The 18,498-nt window shown below is 42.3% G+C and overlaps 1 protein-coding gene across 2 annotated transcripts in view; it reads left to right on the top strand.

Moving 5' to 3' along the window:
- Positions 1-927: 927 nt before the first annotated feature.
- The window catches only part of dclk2a (doublecortin-like kinase 2a), a 41,275-nt gene continuing 23,704 nt past the window's right edge, over positions 928-18,498 (top strand). For both annotated transcript variants that reach the window (XM_030426071.1, XM_030426079.1), the window contains exons 1-2: positions 928-1,854; positions 7,866-8,203. In XM_030426071.1, coding sequence (XP_030281931.1) covers positions 1,449-1,854; positions 7,866-8,203 — 744 coding nt within the window. In that variant the 5' untranslated portion in view covers positions 928-1,448. The remainder of the gene's footprint in view (positions 1,855-7,865; positions 8,204-18,498) is intronic.

The following is an 18,498-nucleotide window of genomic DNA, read 5'->3' as shown; positions in this document are numbered from 1 at the left end:
CTATTCAAAAACTTCACAGACTTTGAGACGAAGGAACCTGATGTGCAAAAATGCTAACTGATTGCATTTATTTTTAAACGGTAAATAGGGTGTTTCACTGGAACTAGCAGATCAAGAGGTTTTCATATATGATAAGTTAAATGACACCCTCCAGCCAATCAGAAACGAGCATTCACCCAGCATTTTATACTGGTATACCTGCAGCCTCTCGTATCGGCTTAACTAAAATAATGACATTTTTCATTTATATGTGCTGAAAAAAAGCCTCTGCAGAATAAATGAATGTACGCTGGCTAACCTAGCACGTTAAATGTAATATCTGCTAATTGCCCTTTAATATTCTTATAGGCTAACTGTGTTATTTCTAACCTTTGTTTTGTTGACCCAGGACCGACAACTCTAGACTTTTTGATTATTAAAGGCACACCATGTTGTTCACAGTCAGGATTTTAGTATTTACAATATTAATGAGGTGATAATACAAACTCAGAAATATACATTATTTCCATAAGTGAATAAACAAGCTGTTGTCAGAGGAAAGTTAGGTTCCTAGGAGACTGTTTGAAGCTAGAAAGCTGGCAGGGTCCGCCACATATAAACAAAGTGAAACAGTAAGAAATTTTGTTGAACTTAAAGGTCTGTTTGTTTATTCAGTCATGAAACAAAGAGAGTTTGTTTATTTAGTTTGTTTACGCATAAAAATATTCAGTCAATCTTCAGATTTTTTCTCGTCTGATAAAAATGTCCTCCCTAAATCTACATAACGCACCTTTAACGCACCAACTAAGTTTCTACAGTTTGGACACATTAGGTCACTGAGGATGAGTGACAACTTCATTGTTTCCGGGCCTTGAATCCATCAGCGGAACAATAGAGAGCATTAGGACCCTGGGGCGGGGAGGGCTCCCCCGCTCTCATTATCCATTGATTTGACAGCCTGAGCTGCGGACCAGTCACAGAGAGGATGTGAGGTGGAGAAGGCGGCGGCTTGCGGTCTCTGGTGCGGTGCGCCGAAGTTTTGCGAAATTTCTTCTCTGTTTGAATCCCTACGGCAGGTCCAGTGAGATGTCTGTCAAACACAGCTGCTCATTATCCGACACGTTTTCGTCCGGATAAACCCGAGCCGGCGTTTGGATCTACCCGCTCCTCCTGCTGCGCGTTTGTAAGGTAGACGGATCAATTCATCGGATCAGTCAGGCAAGACGCGGAGTCGGTTCCTCTGTGGACTTTCAAGATAATTCCCGGACTTGTTTCTTATTTTCTGGGAGCTGTACCGGTGCAGCAAGAAGTCCCTCTCTGGACTGGAAGTGAAGGAGGCTGGGGACGCACACGTGTTACCCTCTCTGTCATCAGCGGTCCTCCTGCGCTCTCTGGATAAAAAAAAAAACAAGTTGCTTCTTCTGTTTGGGATTTAGTTTGAGACATACAGAGAAATAGTGTCCGACAACATGTCGCTCAGCAGAAGTATTGAATTTGAACACTTCGAGGAGCGAGAGAAGCCGCACCGGACGCCGAGGACCAACTCCGTGTCCGGGTCCCACTCAGGCTCCAGGGGGAACGGTCTGGTCCCCAGCCCGGCGCACAGCGCGCACTGCAGCTTCTACCGCACACGCACTCTCCAGTCCCTCACGTCCGAGAAGAAAGCCCGCAAAGTGCGCTTTTACCGCAATGGGGACAAATACTTTAAAGGTTTGGTGTACGCCGTGTCCAGCGACCGGTTCAGGTCTCTGGATGCTCTGCTCATGGAGCTCACCAGGTCCCTGTCGGACAATGTCAACCTCCCTCAAGGAGTCCGGGCGTTATACGCGTTGGATGGAGGCAGGAAGATCACCAGCCTGGATGAGTTAGTAGAGGGTAAGGGTGATGATGGATGCAACAAACCACCACCTCGTGTGACCACAGAGCACGAGCGAGGCTCAGTGCTTGGTTGTATTGCTGATAGATAATGTGCATTGATTCAGACATGTAATTGATTTCATAAAAGCTCGGTCTTTGCCTTGAGCGTTGGCTGAATGGCCCATGCAAATATGCACGACTCTAGCCTCAGGGCCAGTTACACCAGAAGTTTAAAAAAGGTCACTCAGAACATATTCACAGGCACATAATGGCTCTGGATGCTGTCTGCTTTGTGCGTTTTTAATATTTATGTCCAGATAAAAAAGTTACCCTGACATCACTGAGCTCCTCTCTGTCTATTGAACTCTGGAGGGCATCACAGTATAATGGATGCAATGCACGGTTTCCCTTGCACCGTTCACATCATTTGCATCATTGACATAACTGCTCTGACATGTTTGACCCAGTGCCATGGACCCCCTCCTCACACAGGCTTCTGTTAGTGTGCATCATTGATCTCAGCTGGACTCTCGTCTTCCCCTCTCTCCCCCTCTTTAGTATGCATTTGTGAGCTGGGTCTGTTTTAGCTGGAAGGTGCCTTGAGTACCTTTTAATACCTCTGGTTTGATGTGTGTGTGTGTGTGTGTGTGTGTGTGTGTGTGTGTGTGTGTGCTTGTTTGTTGTTGTTGTTGTAGGGTCAATTTGTGGTGCATTGACTGTCTTTAAAAGGATTTCCCCCTCGGGACTCGAAAGATGGAAGCTTCCCTCCCCCATCCACTTACTGTTGGTTTATTGCAGGATAGGAGGTGGCTTTAAATACATAACGGGTTAAAGTAAATGTGATAAAAGTTTCGAAACTAATATGATAAAGACGTCAGTTATAAACTTAAAAGCTGGATTTGAAAAACAAAACAAAAGAAGCTACTTGTGAACGTCCCCTGCAGTCACAGCTGTAAGGTTTAGTCATCGTAAGGGAATCTTCCAGAATCTCTAAACAAGTTTACTGTATCAATTTTTTGAAAACACAGTCTCAAAGGCAGTGACACACTGCAGACACAAATAGGGCACAGTCCTCTCCTCCCCTTTCACTTTCCTGCAGTGTTATTCACCCTGCAGGGACAGTGACCTCTCAGTAATAAGTTAATCTTCATGTTCAGCCCCTGTGTGTGTGTGTGTGTGTCTGTCTGTCTGTCTGTCTGTCTGTCTGTCTGCACTGTGACCTGCCTGCAATCCTCTTTTAACACGATAAGTTACTCCTCTGCCACGCACACTCAGGATCCACTGACCTCTCACTGCAGTTATTATTCTCGTACACTGGTCTATTTTCATCTCAGATCCTCCTAAAAAACTTCAGACTCCGTGCTACACTCATTTCCTATGCCCCCATCTCCCTTAGTGAGCGGGGAAGATTTAGGCCAGCGCATGATCTGAATTCTGTAGCATTGCTGTTTTAGTCAGTTTGAGCAAAAAGTTTGTTTTGGTGCATTGGATCTTGTTCAAAACACTCTGCCACTGCACTTCTGCACTTACATGACTGGGACATTGTTGCTGGATGGGGATCCTTGGCACACATTAAAAAATCATTAGTGGGGTCTAGAGTACTACTGATGCTTCAAGGACCCATTTGGTCATTGATTTGTTGTTGTTGTAGGCGTTGTTGTTTTTCAAGGGTCAGTTCACATAAATATTTCAATGCAGATGTCTGCAGATGTCGCGTTAGCATCATATCAAAGTTATTGTAATTAGCGGTATTTGGATTGTTAATGGCCTACAGGTCAACATCCAAGTCGGGGAAACTGGCAACACTGACTATTCTGACAGTTTCAATATGTCCGACTTGGCGCACGATGGTATGAAAGTGCCTGAAGTGCAAAAAACATCAGCCAGCCCATCATTCAAGGTGATTAAGACCAACTTTAATAGTTACACTCTTGTATTGTCAGGTCCCAATAATTTTTTAACCGTTACACTACCGACTCTGCAATCACACAAGTCTTGAGTTGACCAGTGACTTGATCCCAGGGAGGTTTTCCCCCTATCTTTACCATCCAACCCATCTGACATGAGCATAGCATCTCCTTCACCTTTCCTTCATAAACATCCAGTTTGTAAGACAGTTGGTTTTTGAGTTTCGATTCCAACTCCTCAAATACTGACGCTTAGGGATTACAGGTTGGGTCGGCCGCCAATCCCAAAGGGAGTTTGAAATTCATACAAATTGGACCTTTTTGAAACATTGAGAAATTACCTTTATAACCAACAGCATTTAGGTTTTCTTTTTTCTTGACACGATGTCTCAGTTGCTTTGGATACTTCACTGACCTCACTGTGGATAGTTTTTTGTCCTTCATAACAAAATGCTTCTTTACAATAAAAGGTTTGTTGATGATCCTGAGTTACATGAGTGTCTGGAAGGTTACAGTTGTATTGTGGTAGTTGCAGTCCCAGAGGTAGATAAAACAAACTACCTGCATTGCTTGAAAACATGAGGGGTATAGTGGAAAAGTATATTGGGTAAACCCCTATGACATGTACTGCAGGTGGGCCAGGCACTGGTGTCTTCTCCTTGTGTACTCACCCATCTAATGGACAGAGAGTGGGAACATTACTGCACAGCTCAGCAGCCTGCAGCCCATTGATTGAAGCCTGCTGGGGCTCTTTTGTGTGGAAACCTAATAAGCACCATTCACATATGTGCCCCTTATGGCTAGATGGGATTACTGAGCCGACCGGACAACATGTAGGGTCTTTCCATAGTGGGGGAGGAAGTAGCACTGAGCGTGCAGTGAATGGCTGTCAGTTGCAAATGTTGTCCCACTGCACAGCACAGAAAGGTAAAGCTGTCGACCTGACCGCCCGAACCACAGAAAGAGCCTGGCATAGAATTTGTCCATATCTAGTTGATTAGGCCTGTTTTCATTGGAGAATAGCAACGCTAATGACGCTCTGCTATATTGGTGATCAACACAATGCATTTCCTGTTACTTCTTCACAATAAAAGCATCCTAATGGTTCACTTTGCAATAGCAGTGACTTAACACACAGCTCCAAATTAACTAAAATATCAGTGAATCAGTAAAATGAAAGCATAAACAGGAACACAGGAGTGAAACTAAACTCCAAATCACAAAGAATCAGGTGGAAGCAACAAAAGAACAGAAATACTTAAACTATAACAGGCGAACCTGGGGCCCATTAGAAAAGCCTTGAACTGCTGTGCTTGTGGAAAACTACACAGGGAGGTAGCAGATACGGAACTGGGTTTAGAAAGAGCTTTGTAGTTTAGCATGTCTATACGTGGGGGTACGTAACATGCTGACACAGGGACTCTTGTCAGGACAATAGTGAGTGTGCAAGCCAAAGGGTGTATTAGCACCATGGTGAAATTAAGCCTTTCAAGGTTGAAAGTGGAGTATATGAAAGCCTTAGATCAGAAATGTTGTGTATGTTTACTGATCAGAGTCCGGAAGAAACCTCTCGTATTGGGATTTCATTGCTCATGGAGTTTCTTGTTAGAAACATCAACTCATTCTTAAAAGGGTAAACTTCTTAGTTATGTTACAAACAGAACTCCCTCTTAAGAAAGGTACCTGAGTGATTTATAGTAGCGATGCACTTTCATTAAGTTGGGGGACATCCATTAGCATATGATTCAGTTTGACCCTCTCTGCCTGGTATGTGGCCTCATCTTTCACACTCAATACCTCTAGTCATGCAAGCATTCTTATATCATTTATTTAGCTCCCAAGACTATGTATGACTAATCTCAGCAGATATCTGCATATGAATGGTGAATCTGTAGGCAGAGGAAAAGGTTTGATATCAGAACCGTTTTGTTGTCTGAGTCATGTTGAGCAGGCTCTGGTTGCATGCATGAAAACAGTATCATCTGATGATTATTTAGCTTTTCATTAGCACTTTGAAGGTATATCTGCTTTCATAGGGGGGTATCTGTTTATAAAGTAGCTGAAATGTCATCCGGACCCAAAAGAAGCTGTTAATTGGACTGCAAGTGATGGTCGGTGCGCAAAAGCGAAAGACTCCGCCTAGATATCTGTTATTCGGTAATATCCCTGGGCCACACTGGAAAAATTATTGGCTGTTGCCCCCAGAGGCTAAAATCTCTGTAGACAAGAGCCACTGGGTTCAAAGATTGATGCCATGCTAAAGCCAATGGCATCATTCTCAGCCACAGACAAGTGCTGTTTAATGTTGGCCAGAAGCTATATTACAGCAGTATTCGCTCCTATATTAATATTGTCATAAACTAGTTTATAGGGTTAGCTGACAGTTGAGCTCTTGAGGCTGACAGCTCTTAGTGTTGAACATGATGTCAGCAGGGACAGCCATACAGATGCGTCATGATGGGAGAATATCGTCGGATCATGGAGTCACTTCATTGTTTTGGTGGTGATAGGTTTTATATGGTCTTATTTTTAGCACTACTGTATGATTCCCGTTTACTGCCATTCCTTTTGTTTTGGATTGGTGACAGCTGTGTGACTACTGCAGTTAATAGCTGCCGCCGGTTAGACAGCTCTGTTAAGGTTGACCTCATCTGTCGTCCACATGGGGACCAGTGGATGAGTGGCTGGGGCTCCCCTTCACATAGCTGACGGATGTTGCACCTGAGGTCTCTGGACCTCAGGGAATAGACTTGTCACCAGTCACCATCTGAGGGCATCTCAGTATTCTGCCGTCGTCCCCCGGATTGATGACAAGCCCTCGTTATATTTTGGTTTAGTTTTCAGCCGTAGCTCATTCCTCCCAGCTGTGGCCTAGCCTTTTTAATTAGCCTTTGGTTAATTGCAGGCTTAATAAATCCAGGTATCGTGGGACGCACCGTCTCATCTGGCCTTCTTACCCTGCAGCGCGATTCATTTGTCTTGACACACATCAGAAAACTAGAATTTTTTTATAAATTGGATTTGATTCTCAGTAAATAAAAACAACTATTTACCAACAGAAACTTTAGCGTTACCAATGAAATTTACAGGATGTAAAGTTTGTAATACGTTTCCTGATGTTGATCCCGAGAAACTCTTTGGTGTTTGTGGACTCTTGAATTCTTAAGTATTGAATGTAGCGTGAAAAGAAATGTATCCGCCACACTCTGTCTTTGACTCGTTTGAGTTTCTCGTCCGGCCTTCGCAGCAATCAACAGACATTCTTAGCTGCGGTTTTCATATACCGGCCAAGCCCCTGTAAATGTCAAATGACTTTGTTCTTAAGGGGAAACGTTTGCGTGTTAACTCTTCGAATGGAATGCTGGCAGATAAAACGAAATGCTTTGTGTTGGAGGGAGGCCAACGCAGCAGCTCAACAGCTGAAAAGGGAGAGAGGACAGTGTTACACTGGCCCGGCCTCTCAATGTGCCTTTTTGTTTCAGCTGAGGAGCGTTAACTCTTTGTTGTTAGACTGCTTCCCCTGGTGTGGATGAAATATGTTGTGGTGCCTTCTGTATGTGTGGGCTGGACAGATTCTGGTGTATCACATGTGCAGCGAGCGTTTCATATTAAATATCTATCCATGACTTTTATAGACCATTTTCCTTTCACGTCAGTCGGGGTGACGGCTCAGGGTGACGAGCTAACATTCTTAGATGGTTTGTTTCACTTCGAGGTTTGATTAAGGAATGTGTCCAAGATTCTAGCATAAACTCACTGCTTTCCTGTCATATTGTGTGACACTATTGAATGACAATGTTAGCTAGGACATGGTTGAATGTTATCTTTAGCTTTTGTGTTACAGTTTTGTTTTGTTGTTAGTGTCTATACTACTGGGCTGGGCTGGGTAATATGGACTTAAAATAATATTGCAATATTTTTAGGCCCCATTAGGATAAACAATATATTTTTCCAAATATTTTGATACTTCCTTCAAAGCACTTCATAAAAGTCAGGAAGCTTATGCTACATTATGATATCACGCTATCCGAAACTTAACACAATATTTCATCTCATATCATGATAACGATATATATATCGTATTGCCCAGACCTGATTCTACTAACTTATTTCTTTCTCCAGGCGAGAGTTACGTCTGTGCCTCGAATGAACCCTTCCGAAGAGTGGACTACACCAAGAACGTCAACCCCAACTGGTCGGTGGGCTGCAAGACCGGCACCTCGCGCTCCCTCTCCTCCCTCATCCCACTGAAGAACGAGCTGCAGCGCGAGTCCAAGGACTTCATCAAACCCAAGCTCGTCACCGTCATCCGCAGCGGCGTCAAGCCCCGCAAGGCGGTGCGGATACTGCTCAACAAGAAGACGGCACACTCCTTTGACCAGGTGCTCACCGACATCACAGACGCCATCAAGTTGGACTCCGGAGCTGTGAGGAGATTGTACACTTTAGAGGGCAAGCAGGTGAGTCTTTAATGATGCATGCACCTTTTTTTTTAGTTTGAGGGGTGACGCAAGCTCATGCAAAACCAACCCAGTGTAAGAGGGGAATTCTTTTTCTTGCCAATAGCCCTAAACTCATTGACTGAAATTACACAACATGACAGTTGGAGGGAGTTAACTATTGTTTTCAGGGAGATGAGATGGGATGATGTGCATATGAAAACCAGATGGAACGGCTAGCCTGAGCTCTTCAGCCGAAGGTTTTATCTCCAAAAAAACGCTGTGATTTATAGGCTTCAGCTGTGTCAGCAGTGTAGGTAATTACACCCCGTTTAATCATCCATACATAATTACACGCCACAATCATTTCAACAAGGCACTAATGAATACATTTTACAGTTCAGGCCTTTTTTCCATATCCATCAGTATAGTTCCTTTCCCAATTCATCCAGCTCTATTGAGCCGCGTGAGCCTGTTATTGCTATAATCCTATCCATCTGGGACACATATATAGTAATGTTTCCATCTGAAAATCTCATCGAGGGTCCCCGGTGTTGTGAGATGAGGTGAACTTGAGCATATGGTGCCCCCTAATCAAAAAGATTTATATGACGTTGTCTCATCTGGGGGAGGTCTTAGACCGTTATTATCACTTATAATGTTTTCATTTTTTTTTTGTCTCTACAGCATTATTTAACTTTGCTGATTAAAATAATGGGATTAAAAAAAATAATTTAAAAAAAACCTGGTCAACTTAGATAAGTTCCCTTGAAGTTTTTAACAGCTTGACAGGAGCTTTAATGCTAAAGCTTGGTCACCTCGAATCCTACACATTTGGGAGGGTTGATGGCTTGTGCGAGACTGAAACATGCAGTTAAATGGCTGCATCATATGATTTAGTCAAACAGAATCGTATTTTGAAATTACAAAAAGGTGACCCTGAACAGATCACTGCAAAGGTAAATAAATTGAGGCGATTTTCCACCCGTTGAAGTTTGAACCCAAGACATTTTACAGACCCCAGGCTGACTACAGGCTAAAGGTTTGAGGTTGTTAAAGAAGAGGGAATACAAACGTCAATGACTTTGTCTTGATTAGTAAATAATAAAATTGTTTTTTTCTTTTGTCCAAATAAAAAATGAGCGATTGTACTATTTACAGCTCAAGTAAAAACAAAAGATTTCGCCCCCATGTTTCAGGCAGCTGGCCTCAAATGGGCTTAAATGACTTCTGATTTGTTTCACTTCAGATGCAGCTAACTGTGACAAACATCACAATACTGAAACATTTCTGAAAACCCTTCACGCTGTTTTAGCGCTTATTTGCCCGTTTAGTCTAGCAGTGAAGGCCTCGTGGTTATGATGTCAACAAAAAATGCCAGAAGACATAACTCTGTATATATAGAGTATTAGTAGGGGAGAGGAATTTCAAGAACTCGGTGTGTCTCAGTGTCAATGAGGTGGAAAATTGCTTTCATTGTCCTGAGTGTGAAAAGACTGCACTAAAATTAAATCCATTTGCTTTGGTTACTTGTATGGTTTTTATGAGGGCAGTCTCTTTGGTATGCTGTTGCACCAAACACAGCTGTAGTTGCACAAATAAAGTCATGTTTATCCATAAAATCATCAAAAAGTATTTGCAGAAGTTGGAAAGAAGTTTTCAGAGACTTTGTGACTCAAATATTTTTTCATTTTAAATTGGATTAAGATTTTCAATTTCAGTTTCAGTGATGAAGTGAATTTTCTGAGTCACAGTGACAGTTGATGTAAGGCTAAAGCCACGAGATCTTGCGTCTCTGTCGAATGTTTAAGTTGAGATCTCAAATCTGACAACCGGACTAGCTGATGTTTGCTTCCTGTGAGCTGACGGGGAATCTCTCTAGACAGTCCGAACCAAATGACTCATCAGAATACTGATCACCTCTGACAGGGCCAGGCCAGCATCCTATCTGTTAAATCAGCACTGTACAGGATGTAAATTCGTAAGGACGTGTTAGGATTATATAATAGTTTGCAGCACAGTATACCCTCTTACTTATATACATTGTTTCAGCTTAAAAGTTTTCCTGTGACAGATGCTTTAGGAATTCTACACCGCGATTAAGTTCTGTCCCGTTTGTGACATAAAGCCTTTTTGCGTCTCTATTTCTATCTCTTAGTAGATTCCAAGTAGATCAACCATGCAGACCAGCTGCTCCTTCCAGGAATTATACCCTCCAGAATGCCACGAGGAATGTAGCATTACACGTTATGGGCTGCATTTAAGTACAGTAACTCTGGAGCTTGAGGAACATCTGTCCTCCCAGCTATCCAGCTTGTGTGTCTGTAGTGAGTTAACAGTTTGACTCATCATTTGAAGTGAACAAAGGCTGGCATATTGTTAGACGGATTGATAGAGAGGACCTTCCTACTGTAAGGGGTTTTTGTTAAAGGTTGTAAAGTCTCTGGAAAGTTAACTTTATTTTTAGTGCTGTGTCAGTGCAGCTTTACTTTGAAACTTCCCAACAACACTCTCATTCAACACCTGTACCTGCAAAGATATACTCTTATTTGGCTCTTGCAATATGATTGATGTGATAACTGAATATTGAATGACCCGCATGAATATCTTAAGGAAAAAAACAGCCACATAGAAGGTTTGAATCTTTGTCTTGGTTTGTTGTTACATGGGTTGTGTTACAGTCTATACAACATGCATAATTTGTAGTTAAAAGTAGTTGTTTAAGCTGTTTAACAGCAAAATATCCCATTAATCAAGATATATTTTTGATTGAGATAAAAATAACTGTACATTTCACAAATACATGTCACAAATCACTGTACTGTTGTGCTTTCAGGCTTTCAGGCCAGCCTAACTCTTTGTTATTGGATTAAAGATGGATGCCGGTCAGTTGAACCTGCAACATCACGCCAACATTTACGCTACAGGGAATTCACTGAGTGTTTTCTTTTTCTTTTTAGCTGTTTGTTTTTCCAAATCATAAATTTGTCATTTTTCTAGTCATGATTTAGGAAATGTTCTACACAGCCTTTCGGAACACATTGCAGATGTCACATTACATCTGTCACACTGACAACTGTGTCATTAAGCTCCCTTAGATATTCACCACAGAGTCCTTAATGATAAACACATCAGCCATTAGTTTCAGCAGCCACCGCTTCTTTTTTTTTTTTTTTTTTTAGCTTCCTTTGATAGATGATTTGTGGTCTCATCTATGTGTGCATCCATCCCTGTAAACTTCCTCAACATCAGATGAGCAGATGAATGCTGAAAGACATTAGAGCGTCTCTTATAAATGAGCTGTTACAGCGTGTCCTGCATGGTGTCACCAGATGCTCAAGACCTCTATAGGATGTCTTTTGGATCAAAATCAAAAGCTCCCATCTCAGTTTTGATGTTTAACGTTTACTTGTTTTGTTGTTTTATCAGCAAAGACAGCAAAGATGACATTATGTGTCATTTTAAATACAGAAATTTTGTCAGAACAAGTCTTTCTTGGGGTTTTACTCCAGTTGTTTCTATATTTTCAAGGCATGTTGCTTTCATGCATCAAATTTGAAACATTAAGTTTGACACGTGTTGACATTCTTTCCAGAAATATCCCATACAGTGGTGGCTTTATGGAGAACGCCAGTGTAATTTGGTTAGACCTTGTTTCAGAAATCAAATTATGTTTTAGGTTTTCAACTCGGCCTTAAAACCCAATCTGGGTTCTGTGAGTAAAATCAAGATCAGGCTTTCTTTGAAGTGATATAATGTCAGAAAAATCTAAAATCTACAATGATTTTATTGATTTCTGGAGCAAATGACATCATCATTGTTAAGGACAGTATTTTCAGGAGCTGTTAATTATCACCTTAACAGCATTTGGAGTTTTAGTCCCATCTGCCAGGCCCTGGAAAAACAGCCAGCGTGTTCTTGACGTAGTGTCTGATTCCCCATTTAACAAAAGGACTATTTGCTTTGGACTTGTGTTTCTCTCTTGGCTTCAACAGGACTGTCTCGGAATTAAATTAAGAGACTAATTCAGAGGTTGAACCCATTAAGCCTGTAACCTGATCCTAAGACCAGAGCTGGACACCTGACAATATCCTGTCCATGATAGCAGAAGTCAGCTCAGTTTGAATGTCAAAAGGCTTTGTTTGAATTGCCAGTGCGAAATAACTTGACGACATATTCATATTGAAATACTGACTTCTTGGAGAATGGAATGGAAAAGCATTAGCTCTAATCGTCTCACTTTCTCCTGCCCCCCTCTGCTGTGGAGAGGAGGCAACCCTCTCCCAGACCAAACACGTCTCCATAATCTGACAGCTTGACTTGTTGGAGCCCTCCGTCATGGAGCCTCTCTACCCTGATAAGCCTCTTTTCACATCCTGAGTGGTGCCATACTGGTGGCTAGACAAGCCAAAGGCTGTTTCCCATATTGTCTCTACTTTGTGAAAATCATGTATCTCCAAAACATCACTCACTTTCACTGTTCATCCAGTGGATATCCAAACAGTCTACTTAGCGTGGCGATAAGGATCATTTCCTCAAACATTTAAGGCCAGTTTATAATAAAAAAATAAAAAAATATTAGCAATAGACACATGAGTTTCACTTAACAGCATGCACCCTTATCGTATTCCATGAGTGTTTGTCCTTTACATACTGAATGGAGCAGTTTTTATGTGATAAATAGAATAATGCCTTAGCTGTAGTGACAGACAGCATTTCCCTAAAGTCAGTTCCTGCTAAAGGAACACTAATGTTTGTGACGGCTTGTTTGCTTTCAAACCATTAATCCACACCAGAGGATCGATAGCAATTTCAAGTTCCAGGGTATAATTAGCAAACAGCACATTGGACAGGAGGCGCGAGGGAGAGTCACTATTAAAATGTGCTGTCCAGCAACTCCGTCCAGTTCGTTATCAAGTAAACTGGGAGTTCTTTAAATGAGCATCAGACGTTAACACGTCAGTTTGAACAAAGCCCCGTCGACTCTATAAGCTTTACTTTTCATTCCTAAAAAGTGGGCCCCATCACTCAGTCACTTATACACCCATCAACACACACACACACACACACACACACACACACACACACACACACACACACACACACACACACACACACACAAACGTGCTCCAAATGCCTTCCAGCAGCATCCTGCCATCTGCTACTCCGAAATCAAATCGCAGGTCCCAGCGATGAAGCCCCCTCCCACTGATATGCATGCGCGCACACACACACACACACACACACACACACACACACACACACACACACACACACACACACACACACACACACACACACATACACACACACATACACACACACACACACATACACACACACACACACACACACACACACACACACACACACCGTGTTGCTCAGACACAGCGTCACACACGTGCACTCAGAGGCCCCCCACTGGGGCCTGGCCACCACCGAATAATTAGACCTACAAGCTGGAAGGGAGGGTTAAAGTGCAGCTGTCAGGTGTGTGTGTGTTTGTGTGTGTGTGCTCGTGTGTTCAGGGTCGTGCTCGTGTGAATGGTCGTGCTCACTAAATACATCTCTGTCCACTCTCCCTCCTCGATCCAAAGCTGCTCTTCAGACTGAATGTTAATTGCAGATCTTGGTTATCAGGGCCAGAAGAATCAGCTGCTGCCTTTGAGCGAGGACCCTGTTTTACATCTCAAAGCTGACTGGGCAGGCAGAAAATAAGATTTCTCTAGTTTTTATTGTTTAATCGATGCATTCATTAGTTTCAGGGAACAGTCAGCGGCCCAGTACGTGCTAAGTTGTCTTTTTTTATGTAGAAATCATTTATAAAAGATTCAAGGGAGCCATAGAAATCGTGACAAAGAGGAAGAGAGTCCATTTGATAAACAGAAGGAGAGAGAGAAGCTCCAACCCTTTACTCTTGTCTTACTCTCTCACAGCTGCCCAATCACAGTGTGAGGGAGGTGAGACTGTACAGAGATGATGCGACTCTGACCACTGCACTGTGTTGTACCTGCTCTGTTTCTGAATCGCATCATTAGCTTCACTTTAGTTGTTATAGTCATATCCAGATCCAATAATTGCACCATCAAGAGTAAGTCTATGAGCAGATAATGGAGGAGAAATCATTGACCGTTTAGTCACCTCTCTTACTTTCCAGTTTGCCAGTGCAGTTTTGTGGAACTGGATGTGATCCAGGGTTCCTCTCTGCCTTTATTTTTACCCAACGTAGCCTTCAGCCCACTCTGACCCTGACGCATCATGTGTGGGAGAAGACAGTCGGCGTGAGTCGCACTGCTATTAAAACATTAGTGATCGATGAGGCACATAGCGATAAGTGGAAATCCCATTTTTCCATGGATAAATGCTCAGTGGGTGGTGTGAGCAGATGATCAATTATATTTGATCTGACATTCACAACGTTCGAGGGCAAAAAAAATACTTGAATGCAAAGGTGGTGCTTTATGCCTTATTAAGGAAGAGGATTAGGGCCACATGTGAATTTTTTTTTTCAGTTCTGACTTTAAAGTCAGAATTCTGAGAAAAAAGTCAGAATTCTGAGATTAAAGTGAGAATTCTGAGAAAAAAGTGAGAATTCTGAGAAAAAAGTGAGAATTCTGAGATTAAAGTCAGAATTCTCACTTTTTTCTCAGAATTCTGAGAAAAAAGTCAGAAGTCTGCACATGAAATTTTTTTTTGAGTTCTGAGTTTATTCTCAGAATTCTGACTTTTTTCTCAGAATTCTGACTTTAATCTCATAATTCTGAGAAAAAAGTCAGAACTAAAAAAAAAAATTCACATGTGGCCCTAATCCTCTTCCGTACCTTATTATAGGTATCTGAATAAGAATGATTTTTAATCCTAATCCCGTTGTTTTTATTAGCAGCTCTCCCAACAAGGGTTTCTTTCGATTTCCTTTGTTTCAAGTATATTTATCGTATATTAAAGCTCGTTAAGGACTACAATTTGTAGTAGTGCAATTCTTAGTATACATTTCTTACACTCATTTAAGACCCAAATGTTCATGTAGAACAAACGTTTGGTAGATTCAGTCCATATGTCGCAGCTGTCAGCTCCCACAGTCTGTATAAACATAAGATTGTTTTGAAGATGAGGTCTGTTTATTTTGGCAGGCATTCATCATTTTCTTAAATTACAGCTTGTCATACTCATTTTTGGGCTCCGTTTTAAATGTGAATGTGCAGACTTCATACATGTGCATTGGTTTTCAGAGACAGCATGTAGAGATTAGCTATAGGTCTCTGCTCCAAACTGGATTAAAGTTTAAACGAGCTGAAAATTGTTTGTCTCTCTCCGAAAAAAACATCTGCCAAAGAATCCTGAAATGCGTTAGCTCTACACAATCCTGTGCACTCTGTGATGTTATCGGGTTGACAGTCAGTCTGCCCATTAACCAGGGGCTGGAAACCCAGACCCAGACCATTAAGACCGCTGAGCTGCAAGGGCTCAAATGATTGTCTCTTGGACATCTCTAAAGGCCTCTCGGTGCGCACAGATAGAAAGGCTGCAGGAATGAGAGGGATGGAACTCCCTGATAATTTGGTAGTCTGCTCTGATGTTGTGTTTTTGCTGAAGGCTTAGCAGCAGTTAAGTTAATGTGCCGTTTCCTCTGTGACGAATTGAGGACAGTCACTGTATATCTTTAATAAAACAACATAAGCCATGTTGGTTTTTAACTTGTTTTCTTACTTTATCTTATCATTTTGGCAATGTCTTCTGTCTGCAATTCTTAAAAGTGCTTCTGCATTCATACAGGGTGCATAATAAAAAACAAAGAAAAGTTGAAGGTCACTCACAGGTCTAAACACTTGCGGCAGCTTATCGGGGCAAAAATAATTTGATGCTATGCTGTGGAGAAAGGCAGCAGGCGGGCGGGCAGACTGGGACAACTCCCAACAAACTCCACTTTTAGAAACGTGAAATTGCAATTTTTCTTCCTCACGGTAGGTTTCTGTCTGCAGATAACAGTGCAGTAAATGGAAAAATGCACACCAACCATTAGCATTTGTAACGACAAGCTCCTTTCTGTGAAATTGTTTTTCTAACCCTTTCACTTTATTTAATCACGGGAATTAAGCTGGATTTATAATCAACTCAGGGGCAATTACGGCTAGTGCCGGAGCTCCACACCCAGGACAACACACATACAAACAAACAAATTAATTATGAAATCAAATAAATGGAGCATACAAAGGACACAACTTAACCCTATTAAGATCTGAGTAAATGCAGAGGGGATACAAAACTTGGAAAATGTTTACTTTTGCAAACAGTTTCTACAAAGTCCCAAAGGTTATGTCTGCTCAGTTTGGCTCAGTGTGATATCAATTTACTTTTTTATGGTGGTTTCTGAAAAATAGTTATTTTCCAGTATCCGTCCCCTTTTTAAAAGAAATATGACATTTTGATCCAAACAACGTCACGATTAGACCTTGTTACATTCCCCCTGTCGTAACTCCTGGGAGAGTCAGCCAGTGAGGAAGGAAGTTGGCGAATCAGACTAAACACAATGCGATCAAAGCATTCAACAATTTGCTGCTTGAATCACGTACATAGATCATCATTGGCAACAGTGGCTGTTGAACAATGAAGACAACAACACGCTCAAGACCCACGCTACTTACTGCACATCTTTTGTTTTATTTGGATTGAAAGAAAGATCCCTAGTGGTATAAATGACATCCATCAGTGAACACAGCAACAGCATTTGCTCTTCCTAAACTTGTGGATATCTGGAACAGCAAATATGAATTGATCACAAACAGGCCATTAGATAATAGCCAGGTTGGACATAGTTCCTGGATTACTGATTTTTGGAGACACACACATGCGTCTGACAGAGCGGTGGATTGTTGTTAGCGTGACGCCCCCTGCACCGTGACACCGTTTCACACGACACGCTCCAGTCCGAGTCGTACAGTACATGTGTTAGCATGGGGCGTGCTGCTCTGCTATCTGGTGCCAACAGTTAAAAGGTTTACATTCATTAATGTGTCGGATTTCTGCCCACCATGTGATCGTACTGATGGGGATGATACCTTGTCATCTGGGCGCCCTCCTGGCAGGACGGTGAAACGAGCCGGCAGTTACCGACAGATTAATGAAACTGTCTCCCTCCTCGACTCGCTGGGGTCATGGTCACGCGAGGGCTCCGTGTGATTGTCAGACACGAGCTGTTTTCGGGGCCAAGTCTGGATTAAACACCGTCATTTAGGTCAACAGCCATGAAATTTGCATGCCCACCTATTGTTCTGCACCATCATTAGCATGCAGCGCCAGCTGACAGCCGTGCAACCACACCGTCCAACCGGGCACCAGGTTCACTAATATGCTATTGTTTAATATGATCTCATTTATGAATGAAACTTGTATTCTGATTTCCTGGTAGAGTTGGCGATGTTCCAGGTATATAATACTTTGGGTTAGTAGTATTACCCCACTTTTAATTTGCTTGTTAAATCATTTTAATCTTACTGGGTTATACTGTCCCATTACTAAAAATGTGTCCACACCTTCCAGCTGATACCAAATACGAATTTTAAGTAAAACTAGGAAACTTCTTCTATAAATTGATAAAAATTGTATCAAATATAACTGCCGGGTCTTTCTGATCAGTACATATTGAACCTTTTGCATGTCCGTCCATCCTTGAACTTTCCCCTGTTGTTCTCACCGTTACAGGGTGTTTTGTCAGTAACCCATGTATCTTTTCCACCTGCTTATGCAGTAAAAGAGAGAAGTCATTTTCCAGGTATCCCTGCCCACTTTGTCCAATCAGGACAGAGAACTCCATAAAGAGGCAGTCCTGTCTCCTCGGGAACACGCAGACAGCCAATACTGCTGCACTTTCATGTGGCGGCGTAGAGAGGCGGGAGGGGACTGCAAACAGCGAAACGGGCAGGAAGTGAGCTAAAACAACAACAATACTTACAGCGACTTTAATCAACTTCACAGATTCAAAGCAAATGTGTGCAAGTCAGAAATATGACAGCATAGTGTAGTCGCTGTCTGTCCTCGGGAGATAAAAACCTACAAATCCAGACCCCCTCTTTCATGTGGTAGCAGATGGCTTACACACACACACACACACACACACACACACACACCATCAGTACTTTCCCCCAGCCTTGGTCTGCCATACTTCATTTTGTACATAAAGCAAAAGTTCCTCTTCCTCCGTTTCCCGCGTGCTGCCATGATACCCTGCTATGGGGGACAGGACAACAAAAAGCCGGCAGACGACAGAGAGCGGGGGTGTCGTGAGGGGACATGGAGCTGTCGGCTGTGCAGAACGTGTG

The sequence above is a fragment of the Sparus aurata genome, chromosome 1 (assembly GCF_900880675.1).
Source record: "Sparus aurata chromosome 1, fSpaAur1.1, whole genome shotgun sequence".
Classification (NCBI taxonomy): domain Eukaryota; kingdom Metazoa; phylum Chordata; class Actinopteri; order Spariformes; family Sparidae; genus Sparus; species Sparus aurata.
This window is presented reverse-complemented; position numbering and strand designations above follow the sequence as displayed.